General features: G+C 44.5%; 1 protein-coding gene across 1 annotated transcript in view; it reads left to right on the forward strand.

Annotated features, from left to right (window-relative positions):
- ANXA11 (annexin A11) overlaps positions 1–23,610 on the forward strand; it is a 152,630-nt gene that overhangs the window by 114,488 nt on the left and 14,532 nt on the right. The window contains exons 7-11 of the mRNA XM_063958729.1: positions 2,029–2,142; positions 3,032–3,122; positions 5,837–5,916; positions 7,783–7,839; positions 8,440–8,533. Of these exons, the coding sequence (XP_063814799.1) occupies positions 2,029–2,142; positions 3,032–3,122; positions 5,837–5,916; positions 7,783–7,839; positions 8,440–8,533 (436 nt within the window). The remainder of the gene's footprint in view (positions 1–2,028; positions 2,143–3,031; positions 3,123–5,836; positions 5,917–7,782; positions 7,840–8,439; positions 8,534–23,610) is intronic.

Raw genomic sequence — 23,610 nt, forward strand, 5'->3', positions numbered from 1 at the left:
GTTGGGGGGTGTTGGAGGCAGTGTTCCAGTGCCAGCTAAAGCTGTCGGTCATTCCGACCCGTTCGCACGCAGCGTTTTTTCGCCGCTCTGCGAATGGGTGCGGAATGCGCATGCGTGGCGGGCGTGTGCGTGGCGTTGCCCAGCGTCAAAGGTCGTCGGGTTACGTTGCGGCTTCCGACGGGGGTGGTCGCAGCGGCGACCGCTAAGAAGATTGACAGCAAGGAGACGTGGAGGGGCGGATCCAGACCGTTGGCGAGCGTTTTCGGGGAGTGGTGAGTATATCGCAGGCGTGTCCAGGATAACAGAGGGCGGAGGAGTGACGTCAAAGCCGGGCCCATCATCGCTGGATCCATCGCACAGGGTAAGTAGGTATAGGGCTACTCTTCTTCTGCTTGATTTTTCTTAGTTTAGCAGGGCTGCAGAAGCGATTGCAGCCCAGCTAAGGTAAAATACACTCCCCCATAGGCGTGGATTGTTGATCGCAGCAGCAGCAGCTAAAAGTTGCTAGCTGCTATCAACTCGTAATGACCACCCATGTACTGGGGAATATTTGAGAACACTAAGGCATCTATACCACCTTGAATGAAGTCCCATCAATAGAGTCCCATCAATAGAGTAACCTGCCACGCTAGAAGGCTTTATTTATGTATGAAGACCTACGTGTGGACTTCTGCTTTTGCAGTTTTGGAAGGGCAAATTTAATGCCAAAGCAATGCATTTCTTATTGGTATTTATTAGAAGAAAAAAGATACAACTGTTCTTGGTTCACTTGATATTTTATTTGTCATGTCTGGAGGAATAAGCAAAGTTATTAACTGAAAACTCGGCCTTCTGAAAAATCAAATTACTGATAGTGGTGTTGGACGGTGACCAGCCAAAACAGGCTTCGCACAGGGGTGAGATAAGCATCAGCAGCAAAAGGGTTAATTTGCTTTTGAAAGCCTCATGTTTTAAAAAATATTTACAGTATATGACTTTTTTTTATGTATTCTTGCTTTGAGGAAATGTTGATTTTATATGCTCAACCATTACACAATACTAGATAAATCCACCGTCAGAACTAATATAAATATAATATTGTGCACTGGTTAGACCTAAAACAAAGCATATACAGTATATCTCCATATAGTAATTAGAAGCTTTCTGTTTCATAACACACACCAACTGTATTTGTTTGCATGGTAGGAAGGAGTGGTATTCAGTATGCCGGCTGTTGGGATCCCGGCGCTCAGTTTACCGGCGCCGGAATCCCGACACCCAGCTTCCCGACAACTATCCTCCCTCTTGGGGGTCCACGATTCCCCCGGAGGGAGAATAAATATGCACGCCACCATGCCCACAGCGAGCCCGCAAGGGGCTCATTTGCGCTCGCTCAGCTGTCCGTATGCCGGCGGTCGTGATCCTGGCGCCAGTATGCTGGCCGCCGGGATCCCGGCCGCCGTCATACCATACTACACCCAGTAGGAAGTATTCAGCTGGTTCCTTCCCTTCTGCTGTTGGTACAGTCTGGCCCAGGAGCCTGCACTGTGCTTATATACAGACCTTATGTATTCAGCTGCATGTCAGACTTAGCGCTAGCACTTTTATTCTCATTGTGTATGTAACAACTTGTAAATAGCACGACTATAAGTAATAAAGATTTGTTATTAGACTCATTGGGGGGGATGTAATAGGGTGTGAGAATCAGAAAGTGAGATTTTGGGAGAGTTCTCCTGTTTTGTTTTTTAAAGTGGCAATCATTTACATGCCAAAATCAATCTGGTTTTGCCATGTAAATGATTGTCACTTTAAAAAACAAAACAGGAGAACTCTCCCAAAATCTCTCCCTTTCTGATTCTCACACCCTATTACATCCCCCCAATGAGTCTAATAACAAATCTTTATTATTCATAGTCATGCTATTTACAAGTTGTTACATACACAATGAGAATAAAAGTGCTAGCACTAAGTCTGACATGCAGCTGAGTACATAAGGTCTATTATACTTTTATACAATTATATATATTTTTTCTTATCTTCCTGTATTAGGATTTGATAAAAGACCTGAAATCTGAGATCTCCGGTAACTTTGAGAAGGCCATCCTAGCAATGATGAAACCGCCCAGCACGTATGATGCACATGAGATTAATGATGCAATTAAAGTGAGTGATATACTATGCTATGGTGTTGTGGTGTGGGAACTTATCATGTAGCTTCTTATTAGAAATGGTTATGGACAAAGGTGTCCCCAAAGCTGGGTATGCACCTTTCCATTTGTTGCGTAATCATGGTACCCGACATCACTCTGCATGACCAATTTCACATCGCCCTGTGATGAATTGTTTGGTCACAAGGCAATATGACATATGCATAATCGGTTACATAAATCATGCAATAATATATTGCGCCAGAGTTTGAGTGAACATGGAGAGTGCAGTAACAGGCAGCTTTCCCTTTTACTCTCTTCTATGACTACCCTGAGCCAATGGTTCACAGATGTCTGGTCACACCCCATGAATCTCCGCCTCCCTGTCCATATGAATCATTACAGTAAAATGTCCAGCCTATCCCCTATTCCGTCTCCTGTTGTTCCTTTCTGGAACTCTGCGTTCACTCCATTTCTTTCTCTCTATTTTCTAATATGTGGACCAAAGTTGACTTTCTACTCTTGAATTCTCTTGGCCTTGAATCTTGAAATTCACTACATAATTGACTCTTCGTTGGACTTACAGAAGACTCGCCATAGCATTGTACGCATTTTGATATCAGTTGTGAATCATTTAGCTGAATCCCTCAGACACTATGGGAAGCCCCCCTCATGCTGCTGCTACTTTGCTTTTCATGAATTTGGGACCCCAAATGGGCAGCTGGCTGCTGCTGGGACTTCTCACGGACACTACCAAGAATGCGTCCACTGAACCACCATTGACTGCAAATTTCAATTATCCTGCAGTCATATTTCAGTGAACAGTTAATTGTTGTTTTTTTATTTTAATGTAAATAGTAAATAATTATGTATATTTCATTTTCTTTCTTACATATCTTCCTCAGGGTGCTGGCACAGATGAAGAATGTCTAATTGAAATCTTGGCATCTCGAAGCAATGCAGAGATACAGGAAATCAATAGAGTGTACAAGATGGGTAAGGAAAAATGGATATTTGCGGGGTTATCATGCCATTTCCTTTAGTCCCTGTACCTTGCTGTTAAGTATTAACGTGAATATTCTGCCTGGTTAAGGGGCTTGTATAACTATCCGTGTTAGGTGGTACTGTGTATTATGGCAGAGGTTCTCAAACCCCAGCGGTCCAAGTTTTAGGTATATCCATGGCCCAGCACAGATGGTTAAATTGACTGAGGTAATAATTTCGTCACCGTTGGCCAAGCAAGGATATACTTAAACCCTGGACCGTTGAGGTGCCTTGAGGACCACGTTTGAGAATCTCTGCATTATGGGATGTATCTACAAAGTTATTACAGTTTCCTATTGTATGGCTTACATTTGTTTTAAAATTAATAATCTATTCAACTGAGGTAACTGCAAAAAAAAAAAGAAGTGGGAAGTTCAGGAGTATTGTCTGGTAGGTAGACATTTTCTGTTTGACCTTAAGCCTATGTGCTACATTTTTACATTGCACAAGGATAGCATGAAGCCAGCCTAGGACTCAGGGCATGGATGAAATTAATAAATGAATGGGATGAAAATTTAAAAAATCCTACCTGACTAATGCCTTGTCTGTCGCTACAAATAAAATCTCTGTTTCGCATGATGGGTTTCCTCTGCCATCTTGTCTTGGGGTGGATTATTACAGATTTGTTCTGGGAGTTCCACTTCCTATCTGTGACCGGACATTACTGATTAGACCTGGTGCTACTTAGCCACCAAGGACTTACTTGTGAGTAAATGCCAGCTGCATCTTACCATTGTGCCCCCAGCCAGAGGCATCACTATCCTCTGTGTGGCAGCAGGAATCAGTAAGTGCACAGGCGAAAAAGGGACATGGCTTTGCTGGGAGGGGGCCTGGCTTAGCGTCCTGACCCCCGTTTCTATCTCTCCGGGGGTCCCGGAGATGCGGGATCCCCCCCAGTGACACTGTTGGCTGCAGTGCTGGCTCCTACACTGTGACAGGACTCATTATAACTGCAGCAGACATTCAGCATAGATTTCTATGAATACGCTACACTTTTCTGCGAAGTGAAATCTATGCCAAATGTCTGCTGCGGTTATAATGAGACTAAATAATTCACTGCCAAACTTGTAGGCAAAGTACTATGCCAATAATTTTAAATATTTAAAAAATAAACCAATTTATATAATAAAATTTTACCACAAAGACAGTTTAAGTCTATGATGTATCAGTTTTATTTATAAAAATAAGGGGGTGACTACCACAGATTTGTTTTTTGAGTCACGTGATTTTTCTTTGCCCCGTCTGTTTTATGAGGAGAAAATTAAAAGTTACATTTTAATGTAAATAATCATATGAAAGTATTGAATACACATAATAGAGTGCTGCAAAAAAAGAAATCTTTCTGGCAAATGCCAGAAAATCACCTCCTCTAGTCCTCCGGTCCTTTGGTGGCTTCCATCTCAAACCCCAGTTGAACCGGCTGTCCAGCAGGGGTTTCTCCAGATCCTTCTTGGGGCTTCCCTTTGCTGTCTGCCTGTGCTGCAGGGGTTCTCTGACAGGGTCTTTATAACCACAGCTCTGGGGACTTTCAGCTGGGGTCTCCTCAGGGGGGTGCTTGTGCCTACTCCACGCAGCCAGGATCCTCACGCTGCAGCAGTTGCATGACAGTGCCACAGCTGCTGACCCCCAGATCTCTCCTGCCATCTCTGTCCTCCTGGCCGCTAATCACCCACTCTCCTTGCCAGACCCCACTCTGCCTTACTAGTGGGTGGGTACATTAATGCACTCCTCACAGGCAGGCTCCTATCTGTGTGTCTCTCTGTGCTACATGGATGCTCCTGCACAGGCTCACTTCCCATCTGTGTGAGTCTCCTGTCTCCCCTCTGCCTGAGGTACCCTGGTAACAGCCAGCCCCTGCACTCCTCTGCCCTGCAACCTAAGCAACCACTCCTCTAGAGGGGGTTTCCCAGGTAAAGGATGTTGCTGGTCAAGGGGAAACTTTTCTTATGGGTGGCACCAAGCTAGCATGACAGGGTCTTTTAAAGTTCACCCTACATGCTTGCCATGGGGCTATATTGAGGCAGCTCTCATTGTGTGGAGGGAAAAAAAAAAGGGGGGGGGGGGGTCCCTTTAAAAAAACAAACCCAATAACTATGGGATATTACACATTTTTACATTTAATAATTAGGAGTACTGTGTTGGACATTTTCTGAAATTTGTATCCTTAATGTACTATAACGTTAATATAAAACCCACAACATACTGGGTGGCCAGCCACCTTAGATACACTAATAAATATAAACACATTTGTCTTTTAATTAGCACATGGTAAAAAAAAAAAAAAAAAGAATAGAACGTGGCTGGTCATGAGGCTACAAATTATGGCCATGAAGGGATTGAGGAGCTACTGCACCAAGTAAGAATAATGAATCATTAGCAGAGACTGAAAAGTCACACTACTCTGCTTTAGAATGTAAGGTTTTAGGACCATGGGGCAGATTTAACAACTCTTTTTATCAGCCATTACTAATTTTAAAACAAATGGTGCGCCAGCCAATCAGCTCTTGTCATTTTTCAAACACATGACAGTTAGGAGCTGATTGGTTGGAACACCATTTAAGATTAGTAATGAGTGATAACAAGAATATCACTCCTTAAATCTGCTCCTATGATCTTTGTTTCCAGGTTCATCATAGGTAATTCTAAAATGTATGTCTCCACTTCAGAGTTCAAGAAGACCCTTGAACAAGCAATAAAGAGCGACACCTCTGGTCACTTCCAGCGACTGCTCATTTCACTGGCTCAGGTAATTGCCACCCTGTGGACAGTTCTAACACAATGCAGTCTCTTTGTTTTGTGCCTGCTTTTCCCATATACCACAATAAAAGTGCACTCAAATTAAATTATAGCTAATGCCACTCTCCTTTATAGCAAATTATAAAACTGAAGATACATTTAAGTGTGTGCAGTACTCTGAATATAGTGTCTGTCCGCCTCGCTCCTCCCCCCTTTGCCACCTTGCTCTCTCCCTCCACCTCTGCCGCTTTGCTACTCTCCCCCTTTGTTGCCTCCCTACTCCCCCTTTTGCCTACCATCTCACTCCCCCCTTTGCCGCCTTGCTCTCTTTTCCCCCTTTGCCGCCTTGCTCTCTCTTTCCCCCTTTGCTGCCTTGCTCTTTCTTTTCCCCCTTTGCCGCTTTGCTTTCTCTCATTTCCCCCTTTGCCGCCTCGCTTGCTCTCTTCACCCTTTGCCGCCTCACTCTCTCTTATACTCCTATGACCTTCTTCCTACAGTGGCAGGGAAGGTGGGCTGTGTCCATGCAGTAAAAAATACAAATAGATGCCATACTGTATGTTCGGAATTGCAGGTGTTATGGTTGGATTTAGTATCTATAAATCTACTTATTATATTAGCTTCCACCGCCTATTTATCCTGTGAAATTAAACTTGAGATGAGTATTGTATTGTTTTGGCTTCATGTTTATAATACAGCAGGTAGATGCTTTGGGGAGATTAGATAGATAGATAGATAGATAGATAGATAGACAGATGTTGCTGTTTTTACATAAGTAACATATAAGTAGATTTTTCAGTACTCACAAAAAGTGTTATTCACTGAAGTCCTTGAGGCTGGAGATCTGTTTTATAAGCAGATGTTTGTGTCAATACCTATTGAAATATTTAGATTTCTTTACATATGTGAAAAACTTGTGTTTATATTTGTGAGTATTTGTATTTCAAAATGCAGATTAAAGTTTGAATAATAAAGCTAATTCAATTAACTGTGCTAATTAATGCAGGCTGTAGTTAACTGGGATTTTTTTTTTAGCTCAGACTCGAAAGGAAATCCCTGATATACAGTATAGCCTGTTTTTGGGAGCCGCGACAATGTTAACACACAGGTCTGGGAACATATCTCAGATTGCATAGGTCAACGCCTGTTAACAGATTAATTTACCAGGTGAGAAAAAGAGGCTCTAATTAACTAACCCCTAGGCGTTAAAGCCTGAGGCTACACCCTTTTTCACGCCTGATAAATTATCGAGGCTAATTGAATTCCCCCCGCTACGCCCTTTTATTTAATTTATTTGTTAAAATCACTGATTTTCTGTGACTTTGAAGTGGCAATTTTTTAAAGAAAAAAAACTGTAGGTTTTGCCTTTAAAAAATTGTCTATTTAAATCCCGCTGCAAAAATCTCAGAAAATCAGTTATTTCGAATCACACTTCACTAACCCCTTAGGCCGGGTACACATCTGAGCAGTCGCCATTCAGGCCAGTGGTCGGGATGATTTCACTTTGTCCCGTACTTGCCAGGTTGTCCCTACACACTGCCTGATGTAATGAATGATAGAACAACAAATTGTTCTGTCCTTTTTTTTAACATGCACAGCGCCACATAAGATTTCTTTTGATTAATTGCGCAGCATGGTCAACCAAAAGATCTCATATGTGACCTGTCGGAGCCCACAAATGGGCATACACAGTGAATGATGTGCACAATTTGTCAGTCAAATATGACACACCGTGTTGATAACATTTAGGTGTGTGCCTGGCCTTAGTCTTTACATCGCCCAATGGACATCAACCTTAAGTATGTAGTCAGTTCATACGGTATTTTCATATTTACATGTATCATTTGCATAACTGTCATTTGTGTCTGTGATTCTGCAGGGAAATAGAGATGAGAGCACCAATGTGGATATGTCACTTGTCCAGCGTGATGTACAGGTGAGTACAAATAGAATTTCCTAAATGCACAGCAACAGGTAGTGTGTTTAAGTGCACCTGATGCTGTAATACCAGTAACTGTTACTAGAATGCCGCGAACGTAGTAGTTTTGTCTGGCACTGTTGCTTGAGTACCACTGAGTCTGGTTTTCATCGTATTGTGAAGATATTTTGTTTGTGATTTCAGTTCGTCAAACGGGTTTACATAATGCAGAATACGATTACTTTTATCATTCTGTTTCCTTTACATGCTGGCATTACTCTGCACATTTATAGGATGACACTCCCAGTTAAAATTACCTGCTTATTGCAATGATTTTGCCACGTAAGGCATTTTTTGACTATATATTAAAGGAAATGAAAAAGAAAATACACAAAACAGTTAAATACATGGAAGAGAAAAATGTAATTTAAAACCTAGAAATGAATGCTATATTTAGTTTATTTTTTTTCATACAGCACATCCCTGTCTTGACTGCCAAATAAGGTTGCACAATACAAGCTACCATATTTTTGTCTTTTAATTGTATACAAAACTGTCTTTGCTACACTTATGTTATTCAAGTTATTTACAAAGTAGTAATGATTGTGTGTTTTGTAGGAGCTGTATGCTGCTGGAGAAAACCGCCTGGGAACAGATGAGTCGAAGTTTAATGCCATTCTGTGTGCCCGCAGCCGGGCACATCTTAATGCAGGTAATGGAGAGTGCTGGATTTGTCTGTTGGGCACTGCTTATAGTGGTTAGTTTCATTAGAAATAAACAGAGGGCTACTCTAAGTATTTATCATTATGGGGCACATAGACCCATAAGGGTATCAGTCAGGTTTATGGGGATGAGCAGCCATGTATAACTTTTATTCTTTACAGTAAATGATGACTGAACTGTGAGTCCTTATGACGCTGCTATTTTGTAGCTTTGTTGCCAGGCATATTTTATTATGTTTTCTATTTGCTGGTTAGAGAACCATAATGTTTTATTTATTTTTTGTTTGGTTTGTTATTTTACTTGTAAGGAATTCAGAGGGAATTGTATATTACCTTATGACAGACGTGCTTTCGTTTGGTCACATTTTTAATTAAGTAGTCTTGTTAAAGGCAGGTGTGATTTTTTTTTTTTTAAATACAGTATTATTACTATTTACATGTGAGATTAAGTACATGATTATTTTTCAAGCATTCAGTGCACTCTTAGATATTTAGTGTTCATGACATTTCTGTGTAATATCATATATTGTATGGGGTATATTCAATAAGAGTCGAAAACTGCCATCTTGTCAGAAAGAAGTCAGTTTCCGAGTGATTGAGGTCGGAAGGGGTTCCAACCTATTCAATGTCGGCCCGTTTCTTCCGACAAGTTGGGAAATCCGACTTGTCGGAATACACGCGGATCCACATGTATTGTCAGAAGCGGGGCCAAACCCGACAGGTTTTAGCCCCATTTCTGACAATGTCAATCCGACTTTAAAAAAAAGTCGGATTGACAAGGTCGTGAATGGGCCAAACCTGTCGTGTTTGGCCCAGCATTGAATAGAGAGCTGTCGGGTCCTTTCCGTCGGAAAGAACCCGACAGCTATTGAATACACCACTATGGGGTATATGCAATTGCGGTCGAATTCCCGAAAATGTCGAAAAACGGGTCATTTTCTACACACAAAAAAAATCGACAATGCAATACAGTACTTTTCGACAAAAAAACGGACTTTTCAGATGCGACTTTTTGCAATTCGACATTTTGAAAATTCGACGTGTCTGCAGTGGTAAAAATGCGGCAATTCGACAAAAGTATATTCAATTGAAGAATGTGGATTCGACTATAGTGCTTTTCGACAGTAATATCGTCAATTTCCTTCCGCCTCACTTTGCTGGCGGAATCTAATAAAAAAAATTTAAAAAATTATTTTTTTTGTGTTTTTTTTTTTATTGCTAATAGCATATCTATTTATATTAGAAGGGATTGTGTACTTGGTTTGTCTATTAGAGGGACACAAGTATTATTTATATATTTTTTAAAAGAAGATTATTATTTTTAACTGACTAAAATAGAGAGAGCATGGTTTTTAGTGGGAAGGGGTGGGAATGGGTTAAAATCTGGAAAAAAAAATGTGTGGGGTCCCCCCTCCTAAGCATAACCAGCCTCGGGCTCTTTGAGCCGGTCCTGGTTGCAAAAATACGGGGGGGGGGGGGGGGAATGACGGGATCCCCCGTATTTTAACAACCAGCACCGGGCTCTGCACCTGGTCCTGGTGCAAAAAATACGGGGGGGGGGGGGAAGCGTAGGGGTCCCCCGTATTTTTTGTACCAGCACCGGGCTCCACTAGCTGGACAGATAATGCCACAGCCGGGGGACACTTTTTTTATACGGCTCCCTGCGGCCGTGGCATTGAATACCCAACTAGTCACCCCTGGCCGGGGTACCCTGGAGGAGTGGGGACCCCTTAAATCAAGGGGTCCCCCACTCCAGCCACCCAAGGGCCAGGGGTGAAGCCCGAGGCTGTCCCCCCCCATCCAAGGGATGCGGATGGGGGGCTGATAGCCTTGAGTAAAATGAAAAAATATTGGTTTTTGCAGAAGAACTACAAGTCCCAGCAAGCCTCCCCCGCAAGCTGGTATTTGGAGAACCACAAGTACCAGCATGCGGGGCTAAAACGGGCCCGCTGATACCTGTAGTTCTACTGCAAAAAAAATACCCAAATAAAAACAGGACACGCACACCTTGAAAGTAAAACTTTATTACATACATGCCGACACATACATACTTACCTATGTTGACACGCCGACTCTGTCCACGTCTCCAATGTCGACGACAATCCAGGGTACCTGGAAAAAAAAATTATACTCGCCTAAATCCAGTGTCCAGTGATATTTGTAATCCACGTACTTAGCAAAAAAAAAAAAACGAATACCCGATCCACACGGACTGAAAGTGGTCCCATGTTTACACATGGGACCCCTTTCCCCGAATGCTGACACCCGCTGTGACTCCTTTCACAGAGGGTCCCTTCAGCCAATCGGGGAGCGCCACGTCGTGGCACTCTCCTGATTGCCTGTGCGCGTCTGAGATGTCAGAAGCGCATCGCACAGCTCCTCCATTATGTTCAATGGTGGGAACTTTGCGGTCAGCGGTGAGGTTACCCGCGGTCAGCCGCTGACCGCGGGTGACCTCACCGCTGACCGCAAAGTTCCCACCATTGAATATAATGGAGGGGCTGTGCGATGCGCTGTCTGCCAGCTCAGACGCGCATAGCCAATCAGGAGAGTGCCACGACGTGGCGCTCCCTGATTGGCTGAAGGGACCCTCTGTGACAGCAGTCACGGGGGGTCTCTGCATTCGGGGAAAGGGGTCCCATGTGTAAACATGGGACCCCTTTCAGTCCGTGTGGATCGGGTATGCGTTTTTTTTTTTTGTTTTTTTTTGACAAGTACGTGGATTACAAATATCACAGGACACTGGATTTAGGTGGGTATAATTTTATTTTCAGGTACCCCGGATTCTACTTGGACAAGTGGACAGAGGTCGGCGTGTGAACATAGGTAAGTATGTGTGTGTCGGCATGTGTGTAATAAAGTTGTACTTGTCAAGGTGTGCGTGTACTGTTTTTATTTGGGTATTTTTTTTGCAGAAGAACTATAGGTACCAGTGGGCCCGTTTTTCCCTCGCATGCTGGTACTTGTGGTTCTCCAAGTACCAGCTTGCGGGGGAGGCTTGCTGGGACTTGTAGTTCTTCTGCAAAAACCAATATTCTTTCATTTTACTCAAGGCTATCAGCCCCCCAGGGACAGCCTCGGGCCTCACCCCTGGCCCTTGGGTGGATGGAGGGGGGGACCCCTTGATTTAAGGGGTCCCCACTCCTCCAGGGTACCCCGGCCAGGGGTGACTAGTTGGGTATTTAATGCCACGGCCGCAGGGAGCGGTATAAAAGTGTCCCCCGGCTGTGGCATTATCTGTCCAGCTAGTGGAGCCCGGTGCTGGTACAAAAAATACGGGGGACCCCTACGCTTTTTGTCCCCCATATTTTTTGCACCAGGACCAGGCGCAGAGCCCGGTGCTGGTTGTTTAAATACGGGGGATCCCCTATCATTTTCCCCCCCGTATTTTTGCAACCAGAACCGGCTCAAAGAGCCCGAGGCTGGTTATGCTTAGGAGGGGGGACCCCACGCATTTTTTACCCGTGTGAAAAGTTGAATCCAGGACGCACTTATCCGTCAATTCCTTCGTTTTTCGACAGCGGGACTGTCGAATCCGTTTTGTATTGAATATGTCGAATTCCGGCACCCCCCGGCCGGAATTCGACTGTCGAATTTAAAAACGGTCGAATTCCAGCCGGAATTCGACCGCAATTGCATATACCCCTATGTGTCACTTTCTGTAGTTTACAGACAGGTGCTAGAAGTGAGGGGGTGACTTTATATAGTATTACATTTCAATGCTTTTTATGATAACCTCTCAATAGACCTTGGGAGCATTTCAGATAAATTTACATGTCCTAGCCACAGCAGCACCTTCTCTCCCTCTTCGTGGGAACCCCAGCAGTCATACAGATGTGTCCTCTTACATTCTTTGCGCTATAAGTCGCATTACACAGAACGCGTGTGACTCGGTAGACGCAATATAATGCAATAGGAATACAATGGAAAACACTGTAATGTTACATTTCGGATGCAGATAGAGCCACAATTACACACAGAAAATAGGCATGCTGCATATATTTTTTATAGCAGAAGCTGCTTGTGCGTCCTATTGCAGTACAGTGTATCTAAGACGCATTTTTGCTGAATAAATGAAAAAAAAAAAAAAGGAATATCAGCGCTGTAGAGTCCCGCCATGTTATTGCATGACTTGAAGGGCTGTGTAGCATGTGTCCTCTTACTGGACACATCTGTATGATCCCCGGAACAGATTAACGATGATTACAGGTCATCATTACTGCATAAAGAGAATGATGTCCCTAGCACAAGGGGAAATACTTAACTTAATTGTATGTATGCAAACGCTAGAAGCCTTACAGGTAAAAAGGGGGAACTAGAAATCCTTGCAGCAAGCAAACAGTATGATATTATAGGCATTACTGAAACTTGGTGGGACGAATCTCATGATTGGATAGTCAGTCTAGAGCAGGCATTCCCAACCATGGTCCCCAAGGCACACTAACAGTGCAGGTTTTAGTGATATCCAGGCTGCAGCACGGATGGTTAAATCAAAATAACTGAGGTGCTAATAAAGTCACCTGTGTTCAAGCCTGGATATCACTAAAACCTGCACTGTTAGTGTGCCTTGAGGACCGTGGTTGGGAATGCCTGATCTAGAGGGTTATACGCTGTTCAGGAGAGTCAGATTAAATAAACTGGGTGGAAGGGTATATCGTTACGTAAAGCAGTTTTTTAAATCTGATATACGGGAAGATATTCAAGAGGGGCTGTAAATACTGTTGAGATGTTATGGGTAGAAATTGCATGCAGGGGTAAGGGAATAAAAAAGATAGTATTGGGATTATGCTACAAGCCGCCTGGTATTAGTGTGTCTGATGAGGAATTGTAACTGAAGCAGGAGTAGGGGACGTAGTAGTGATGGGAGATTTTAGCTATCCAGAGATAAATTGGACAAACGATTCATGTGATACTTCTGGAGGTAATATGTTTTTAAACACACTAAATGATAACTACTTAGTTCAACTAATCGAGGAACCAACTAGATATAATGCAATCTTAGACCTAATATTAACTAGTAATGGGGAAATGATATAAAATATTATAGTAGGGGAGCCCATGGGAAACAGCGACCACAATATGGTCACATTCAATATCCGTTTTCATAAGCAGTCCTATACTGGCTCAACTAGGACTCTAAACTTTAGCAAAGCCAACTTTGACATGATGAGGGAAGCCTTAAGGTACATTGAATGGGAAATTTTGTTTCAAGAAAAAAATACTACGGAGAAATGGGAAGTATTAAAATCACTGCTAGTTAAAAATACTCAGAAATTTATTCCCACGGGCAGTAAACAAAGGAGTAAAAATTCCAAACCAATGTGGCTTAACAAAAAGATAAAGGAACTAATGGGCAAAAAAGGCGAGCATTCAAAAAATACAAATCTGACGGGAATGCGGAGTCATTTAAGCACTATAAGGATTGTAACAAATATGCAAAAAAGAAATAAGAGTGGCTCAAGTAGAAACTGAAACACTAGTAGCAAAGGAAAGCAAAGCAAATCCCCCCAAAAAATGTAAGTACATCAACAGCAAAAGTTTAAAAAAGGTGAGTATAGGCCCTTTAAAAGACAAGATCGGAGTCTTGATCAAAAACGATGATGACATAGCGGACAAACTAAATTAGTTTTTTTTCAACAGTATTTACAAGAGAGGACCAGATGCAGGGATTAACACACAATCTCAACAAAGATAATGTCCCACTGCTAAGTGCTTATTTTAGTGAGGAGGTAGTCTGTGACCCATTCAAAAATATAAAGTTTAATAAGTTACCTGGTTTCTGATGGAATTCACCCAAGGGTTCTCATGGAGCTTCACTCTGAACTAGCAAGACCGCTATTTTTGATCTTCAATAAATCAATTATATCAGGTATGGTTCCCAAAGATTGGCGTATAGCGGAAGTAGTGCCGATATTCAAAAATGGAAGTAAAGCTGAACTGGGTAATTATAGACCAGTTAGTCTTACATCTGTAGTAGGGAAAGTATTTGAAGGTATTCTAAGGGATAGTATTCAGAAGTTCCTTGTAGCCAATAAGGTCATTAATAGGAACCAACATGGATTTGTGAGGACAGATCATGTCAAACAAACTTAGTGCGAACCTTGATCAGGGTAAGGAGGTGGATGTAATCATTTTAGACTTTGCTAAAGCTTTCGACACAGTACCACACATGAGACTTATCTATAAGCTACAAGAAATAGGGCTATGGAGCACAATATGCACTTCGGTCAAATTGGTTAGATAATAGGGAGCAGCGCGTTGTGGTTAATGGAAGCTTTTCAAATTGGACTGAAGTGCTAAGTGGTGTGCCACAAGGGTCTGTGCTTGGACCACTATTGTTCAACATTTTCATTAATGATTTAACAGTAGGTTAAGCATAAACAGTAGAGCATGGTGTAAATTTTTGCAGACGATACCAAATTATGTAAGGTTATAAATACGGAGGGGGATGCTGAGTCTCTTCAGAACGACTTAGTCAAACTAGAAGCATGGGCAGCAAAATGGAGAATGAGCTTCAATACAGACAAGTGTAAGGTAATGCACTGTGGTTGCAAGAACAAAAATAATACCTACATACTAAATGGGGTAATATTAGGGGATTCTGTACTGGAAAAAGACTTGGGTGTTCACATAGATAGCAAACTAAGCAGCAGTACCCAAAGCAGGATTGCAGCAAAGAAGGCTAATAAGATATTAGCCTGCATAAAACGGGGAATTGATGCAAGGGACGAGAGTGTTATACTCCCATTATATAAATCAGTAGTGAGGCCACATCTTAAATACTGTACACAATTTTGGGCACCATACTACAAAAAGGATATCCTGGAGCTAGAAAAGGTTCAGAGGTGGGCAACCAAATTAATTAAGGGCATGGAGACGCTGGAATACGAGGAAAGGCTTGCAAGGCTAGGCTTGTTTACACTGGAAAAGAGGAGACTAAGAGGGGACATGATCAACATTTACACTCTCTTAGGTTAGAGGAAAGGAGATTTCGCACAAAGCGGCAAAAAGGTTTTTTCTGCAGTAAGGACAATACGTGTTTGGAATTCCCTGCCTGACAGAGTAGTAATAGCAGACTCAGGGGGTCATTCCGAGTTGATCGTAGCTGTGCTAAATTTAGCACAGCTACGATCATGTTCCCAGACATGCGGGGGGACGCCCAGCACACGGCTAGTCCACCCCGCAGGTCTGTCCGCCCCCCCGTACTTGTTGAGTAACTGCCGGCCAGCGCAGCTCCTGCGGCTGGCCGGGAGTTGCTCGTCGCTGCCCCTGGTCGCAGCGGCTGCGTGTGACGTCACGCAGCCGCTGCGGCCCGCACGGTCCGGCCACGCCTGCGTTGGCCGGACCGAGCCCCCAAAATGGTGGCCTAATGCCGCCGTGACGCCCCTCTCCCGCCCAGCAACCGCCTCTGCCTGTCAATCAGGCAGAGGCGATCGCTAGGGAACGGCGGCCTTACGCCATCCGACCCAATCGCTGCGCTGCAAACAACTGCAGTGAGCGATCGGGTCGGAATGACCCCCTCCGTCAACACCTTTAAGATTGGGTTAGATAAATTCCTAATGGATAAGGATATTCAGGGTTGTGGTGCGTAGTCACGCACTATAGTTATTTTTAAAAAAAAAAGAGGATTAAAACACAACGGCGGACATCAGCATCAGACAAAATTAGTCCTAAAAATAATACTGCGTAGGAGACCACAAATAAGTTGAACTTGATGGACAAATTGTCTTTTTTCAACCTCAGAAACTATGTTACTATGTGGAAGTACTACAACACATATACTCTTCTCAGGAATCCCAGCTCTAAAGTCCCCCACACATCTGCCTGTAATATCTCCAGTGCTCCGAAACCACTGATCGGCGGCCACTAATAAATGGTGATCTATCACAGATTTAGGCAACATTTTTCATGCACAGATTTATCCACAAACATCTAGCTTCTCTGAACTTTAAACAGCCCTAGCGTGACTCAGTAGCGCTGAGCGTCTTTATGTGCTACTTTTTACATTATTATGCTTCTTATTCGCAAAACATTGGGAATAGGACGCATAAGCAGTTTATGCTGATTAAAATTATATGCTGCATGCTTATAGTCTGTGTGCGAAAACATTAATGTACCTTTTCATATGCAGATACACTCATTGATGTAAAGAGAATATAGGCATGTCGCATATCAGTTTAATCGGCAGAGTCTGCTTGTGCGTCTTATTCAAGTAGTGATGAAAAAAAACGCCTTATACTAACGGAGTTGCATGGGACCTGTCGGTTTACTCACGCCAGGCATCTCCTGCTATGTGGCTTATGGAGGCAAGATGTATGAGGACACGTCTGTATGGGGGACTAAGTGTGTGTTTGTCCGCACATTACAGTATGTGACTGATGTTCCTATGCACCCTCTTTTAACAGCTTTACAGCTCATGTCAATGGACATTTAGGAGTTTAATGTTAAACAATTAAAGTCACAACAATTTTGCTGATAAGTATTTGAAACAATAAGGGGGAGATTTATCAACGCTTGGAAAGAGATAACGTACCAACCAATCAGCTTCTGACATTTTACAGGCATGTTTGAAAAATGCCAGGCACTGAATGGTTCGTATCAACTTTCTCTCTCAAAGCTTTGATAAGTCTCCCCCTAAATATGGTAAAGTATATGGAAAGAAAAGAAGAGCGACCCAGGTTTGTCTGTATGTTTATGGATATAGACTTGCCTACATAGCACTTTAATCGGTACAGTTCCAACAATTTGGATTCAATTATGTGAAATCTACTTTAGTAGTTATGGGATTAATTACTTTAATTGTGTGAAAGGTGGCATAATTAACAATTATCTATTTCTTAAATCCTAAAATTTATTAAATCTGACAAAAATCATGACAAATCCCACATAAGATTTTACTTTGCAATGTAGTATTATTTTCTCTAACGTCCTAGTGCAGGCCTGGCCAACCTGTGGCTCTCCAGATGTTGTGAAACTACACATTCCAGCATACCTTGCCACAGTTTTAGCATTCCCTAATAGCAAAACTGTGGCAAAGCATGATGGAACTTGCAGTTTTACAACAGCTGGAGAGCCACAGGTTGGCCAGGCCTGTCCTAGTGGATGCTGGGGACTCCGAAAGGACCATGGGGAATAGCGGCTCCGCAGGAGACTGGGCACAAAGTAAAAGCTTTAGGACTAGCTGGTGTGCACTGGCTCCTCCCCCTATGACCCTCCTCCAAGCCTCAGTTAAGATTTTGTGCCCGAACGAGAAGGGTGCAATCTAGGTGGCTCTCCTGAGCTGCTTAGAGTAAAAGTTTAAATAGGTTTTTTTATTTTCAGTGAGACCTGCTGGCAACAGGCTCACTGCATCGAGGGACTAAGGGGAGAAGAAGCGAACTCACCTGCGTGCAGAGTGGATTGGGCTTCTTAGGCTACTGGACATTAGCTCCAGAGGGACGATCACAGGCCCAGCCATGGATGGGTCCCGGAGCCGCGCCGCCGGCCCCCTTACAGAGCCAGAAGAGTGAAGAGGTCCGGAAAATCGGCGGCAGAAGACGTCCTGTCTTCAATAAGGTAGCGCACAGCACCGCAGCTGTGCGCCATTGCTCTCAGCACACTTCACACTCCGGTCACTGAGGGTGCAGGGCGCTGGGGGGGGGGGCCCTGGGACGCAATGAAAATACCTTAAATGGCTAAAAATACATCACATATAGCTCCTGGGCTATATGGATGTATTTAACCCCTGCCAGTTTTCCACAAAAAAGCGGGAGAAAGGCCGCCGAAAAAGGGGCGGAGCCTATCTCCTCAGCACACAAGCGCCATTTTTTCCTCACAGCTCCGTTGGAGGAAGGCTCCCTGACTCTCCCCTGCAGTCCTGCACAACAGAAACAGGGTAAAACAAGAGAGGGGGGGCACTAAATTGGCATATTAATATATACAGCAGCTATATTAGGGAAAAACACTTATATAAGGTTATCCCTGTATATATATATAGCGCTCTGGTGTGTGCTGGCAAACTCTCCCTCTGTCTCCCCAAAGGGCTAGTGGGGTCCTGTCCTCTATCAGAGCATTCCCTGTGTGTGTGCTGTGTGTCGGTACGCTGTGTCGACATGTATGAGGAGGAAAATGGTGTGGAGGCGGAGCAATTGCCTGTGTTAGTGATGTCACCCCCTAGGGAGTCGACACCTGACTGGATGGTCTTATGGAAAGAATTACGTGATAGTGTCGGCACTTTACAAAAGACTGTTGAAGACATGAGACAGCCGGCAAATCAGTTAATACCTGTACAGGCGTCTCAAACACCGTCAGGGGCTATAAAACGCCCGTTACCTCAGGTCGATACAGACACCGACAGGGACACTGACTCCAGTGTCGACGGTGAGGAAACAAACGTATTTTCCAGTAGGGCCACACGTTACATGATCACGGCAATGAAGGAGGTTTTGAACATTTCTGATACTACAAGTACCACAAAAAAGGGTATTAAGTGGGGTGTGAAAAAACTACCCGTAGTTTTTCCTGAATCAGATGAATTAAATGAGGTGTGTGATGAAGCGTGGGTTTCCCCCGATAAAAAACTGCTAATTTCTAAAAAATTATTGGCATTATACCCTTACCCGCCAGAGGTTAGGGCGCGTTGGGAAACACCCCCTAGCGTAGATAAGGCGCTCACACGCTTATCAAAACAAGTGGCGTTACCGTCCCCTGATACGGCCGCCCTCAAGGAACCAGCTGATAGGAAGCTGGAAAATATCCTTAAAAGTATATACACACATACTGGTATTATACTGCGACCAGCAATCGCCTCAGCCTGGATGTGCAGTGCTGGGGTGGCTTGGTCGGATTCTCTGACTGAAAATATTGATACCCTGGACAGGGACAATATATTATTGACTATAGAGCATTTAAAGGATGCATTTCTATATATGCGAGATGCACAGAGGGATATTTGCACTCTGGCATCAAGAGTAAGTGCGATGTCCATTTCTGCCAGAAGAGGATTATGGACGCGACAGTGGTCAGGGGATGCGGATTCCAAACGGCATATGGAAGTATTGCCGTATAAAGGGGAGGAGTTATTTGGGGTCGGTCTATCGGACCTGGTGGCCACGGCAACGGCTGGAAAATCCACCTTTTTACCCCAAGTCACCTCGCAGCAGAAAAAGATACCGTCTTTTCAGGCTCAGTCCTTTCGTCCCCATAAGGGCAAGCGGGCAAAAGGCCACTCATATCTGCCCCGGGGCAGAGGAAGGGGAAAAAGACTGCAGCAAACAGCCTCTTTCCACGAACAGAAGCCCTCCCCCGCTTCTGCCAAGTCCTCAGCATGACGCTGGGGCCTTACAAGCGGACTCAGGCACGGTGGGGGCCCGTCTCAAGAATTTCAGCGCGTAGTGGGCACACTCGCAAGTGGACCCCTGGATCCTGCAGGTAGTATCTCAGGGGTACAAATTGGAATTCGAGACGTCTCCCCCTCGCCGGTTCCTGAAGTCTGCTTTACCAACGTCTCCCCCCGACAGGGAGGCGGTATTGGAAGCCATTCACAAGCTGTATTCCCAGCAGGTGATAATCAAGGTACCCCTCCTACAACAGGGAAAGGGGTATTATTCCACGCTGTTTGTGGTACCGAAGCCGGACGGCTCGGTGAGACCCATTTTAAATCTGAAATCCTTGAACACTTACATAAAAAGGTTCAAGTTCAAGATGGAGTCACTCAGAGCAGTGATAGCGAACCTGGAAGAAGGGGACTATATGGTGTCTCTGGACATCAAGGATGCTTACCTCCATGTCCCAATTTGCCCTTCTCACCAAGGGTACCTCAGGTTTGTGGTACAGAACTGTCACTATCAGTTTCAGACGCTGCCGTTTGGATTGTCCACGGCACCCCGGGTCTTTACCAAGGTAATGGCCGAAATGATGATTCTTCTTCGAAGAAAAGGCGTCTTAATTATCCCTTACTTGGACGATCTCCTGATAAGGGCAAGGTCCAGAGAACAGTTAGAGGTCGGAGTAGCACTATCTCAAGTAGTACTACGACAGCACGGATGGATTCTAAATATTCCAAAATCGCAGCTGATTCCGACGACACGTCTGCTGTTCCTAGGGATGATTCTGGACACAGTACAGAAAAAAGGTGTTTCTCCCGGAGGAGAAAGCCAAGGAGTTATCCGACCTAGTCAGGAACCTCCTAAGACCAGGCCAAGTGTCAGTACATCAATGCACAAGGGTCCTGGGAAAGATGGTGGCTTCTTACGAAGCGATTCCATTCGGCAGATTCCACGCAAGAACTTTTCAGTGGGATCTGCTGGACAAATGGTCCGGATCGCATCTTCAAATGCATCAGCGGATAACCCTGTCTCCAAGGACAAGGGTGTCTCTCCTGTGGTGGTTACAGAGTGCTCATCTCCTAGAGGGCCGCAGATTCGGCATTCAGGATTGGGTCCTGGTGACCACGGATGCCAGCCTGAGAGGTTGGGGAGCAGTCACACAGGGAAGAAATTTCCAGGGCTTGTGGTCAAGCATGGAAACGTCACTTCACATAAATATCCTGTAACTAAGGGCCATTTACAATGCCCTAAGTCAGGCAAGACCTCTGCTTCAGGGTCAGCCGGTGTTGATCCAGTCGGACAACATCACGACAGTCGCCCACGTAAACAGACAGGGCGGCACAAGAAGCAGGAGGGCAATGATGGAAGTGGCAAGGATTCTTCGCTGGGCGGAGAATCATGTGATAGCACTGTCAGCAGTGTTCATTCCGGGAGTGGACAACTGGGAAGCAGACTTCCTCAGCAGACACGATCTTCACCCGGGGGAGTGGGGACTTCACCCAGAAGTCTTCCACATGATTGTGAACCGTTGGGAAAAACCAAAGGTGGACATGATGGCGTCCCGCCTCAACAAAAAACTGGACAGATATTGCGCCAGGTCAAGGGACCCTCAGGCAATAGCTGTGGACGCTCTGGTAACACCGTGGGTGTACCAGTCAGTGTATGTGTTCCCTCCTCTTCCTCTCATACCAAAAGTACTGAGAATCATAAGAAGGAGAGGAGTAAAGACTATACTCGTGGCTCCGGATTGGCCAAGAAGGACTTGGTACCCGGAAATTCAAGAGATGCTCACGGAAGACCCGTGGCCTCTACCTCTAAGAAAGGACCTGCTCCAGCAGGGACCATGTCTGTTCCAAGACTTACCGCGGCTGCGTTTGACGGCATGGCGGTTGAACGCCGGATCCTGAAGGAAAAAGGCATTCCGGATGAAGTCATCCCTACCCTGATCAAAGCCAGGAAGGATGTAACCATACAACATTATCACCGTATTTGGCGTAAATATGTTGCGTGGTGCGAGGCCAGGAAGGCCCCTACAGAGGAATTTCAACTGGGTCGTTTCCTGCATTTCCTGCAAACAGGACTGTCTATGGGCCTCAAATTAGGGTCCATTAAGGTTCAAATTTCGGCCCTGTCAATATTCTTCCAAAAAGAACTGGCTTCTGTTCCTGAAGTTCAGACGTTTGTCAAGGGAGTACTGCATATACAGCCTCCTTTTGTGCCCCCAGTGGCACCTTGGGATCTCAATGTAGTTTTGGGATTCCTAAAATCACATTGGTTTGAACCACTCACCACTGTGGACTTAAAATATCTCACATGGAAAGTGGTAATGCTGTTAGCCCTGGCTTCAGCCAGGCGTGTCTCAGAATTGGCGGCTTTATCCTATAAAAGCCCTTACCTAATTTTTCATACGGACAGGGCAGAATTGAGGACTCGTCCTCAATTTCTTCCTAAGGTGTTTTCAGCATTTCACTTAAACCAGCCTATTGTGGTGCCTGCGGCTACTAGGGACTTGGAGGATTCCAAGTTGCTGGACGTAGTCAGGGCCCTGAAAATATTTGTTTCCAGGACGGCTGGAGTCAGAAAATCTGATTCGCTGTTTATCCTGTATGCACCCAGCAAGCTGGGTGCTCCTGCTTCTAAGCAGACGATTGCTCGTTGGATTTGTAGTACAATTCAGCTTGCACATTCTGTGGCAGGCCTGCCACAGCCAAAATCTGTAAAAGCCCATTCCACACGGAAAGTGGGCTCATCTTGGGCGGCTGCCCGAGGGGTCTCGGCTTTACAACTTTGCCGAGCAGCTACTTGGTCAGGGGCAAACACGTTTGCTAAATTCTACAAATTTGATACCCTGGCTGAGGAGGACCTGGAGTTCTCTCATTCGGTGCTGCAGAGTCATCCACACTCTCCCGCCCGTTTGGGAGCTTTGGTATAATCCCCATGGTCCTTTCGGAGTCCCCAGCATCCACTAGGACGTTAGAGAAAATAAGAATTTACTTACCGATAATTCTATTTCTCATAGTCCGTAGTGGATGCTGGGCGCCCATCCCAAGTGCGGATTGTCTGCATTACTTGTACATAGTTATTGTTACAAAAATCGGGTTATTGTTGTTGTGAGCCATCTTTTCAGAGGCTCCTTCTGTTATCATGCTGTTAACTGGGTTCAGATCACAAGTTGTACGGTGTGATTGGTGTGGCTGGTATGAGTCTTACCCGGGATTCAAAATCCTTCCTTATTGTGTACGCTCGTCCGGGCACAGTATCCTAACTGAGGCTTGGAGGAGGGTCATAGGGGGAGGAGCCAGTGCACACCAGCTAGTCCTAAAGCTTTTACTTTGTGCCCAGTCTCCTGCGGAGCCGCTATTCCCCATGGTCCTTTCGGAGTCCCCAGCATCCACTACGGACTATGAGAAATAGAATTATCGGTAAGTAAATTCTTATTATTATTATTATTATTATTTATTAACTAAATGCCAACATGTAGAAGTCATATCTGAAAAAAGTAGTCTTAACCCATGATTCCGTTACATATGGAACCAGCAGTAAGTTGGCGTATCATTTTCTTAGACTCAATGATATGCAGTGTTGGCACGTATTTGTGGGTGTGCCAATTGCAGACGCTTACAGTAACCCAACATCACTCATTTTGCCACCTATTGGGGTGTGAGGTAAAATGTGCTCTTTGTGCCGCCATTCCCAGCGTTCCTGCACCTGTCTGACAGCACACCACCACATTGCATATATTGAATCGCCCCTTAGATTGT

This window comes from Pseudophryne corroboree, chromosome 3, assembly GCF_028390025.1.
Source record: "Pseudophryne corroboree isolate aPseCor3 chromosome 3, aPseCor3.hap2, whole genome shotgun sequence".
NCBI lineage: Eukaryota > Metazoa > Chordata > Amphibia > Anura > Myobatrachidae > Pseudophryne > Pseudophryne corroboree.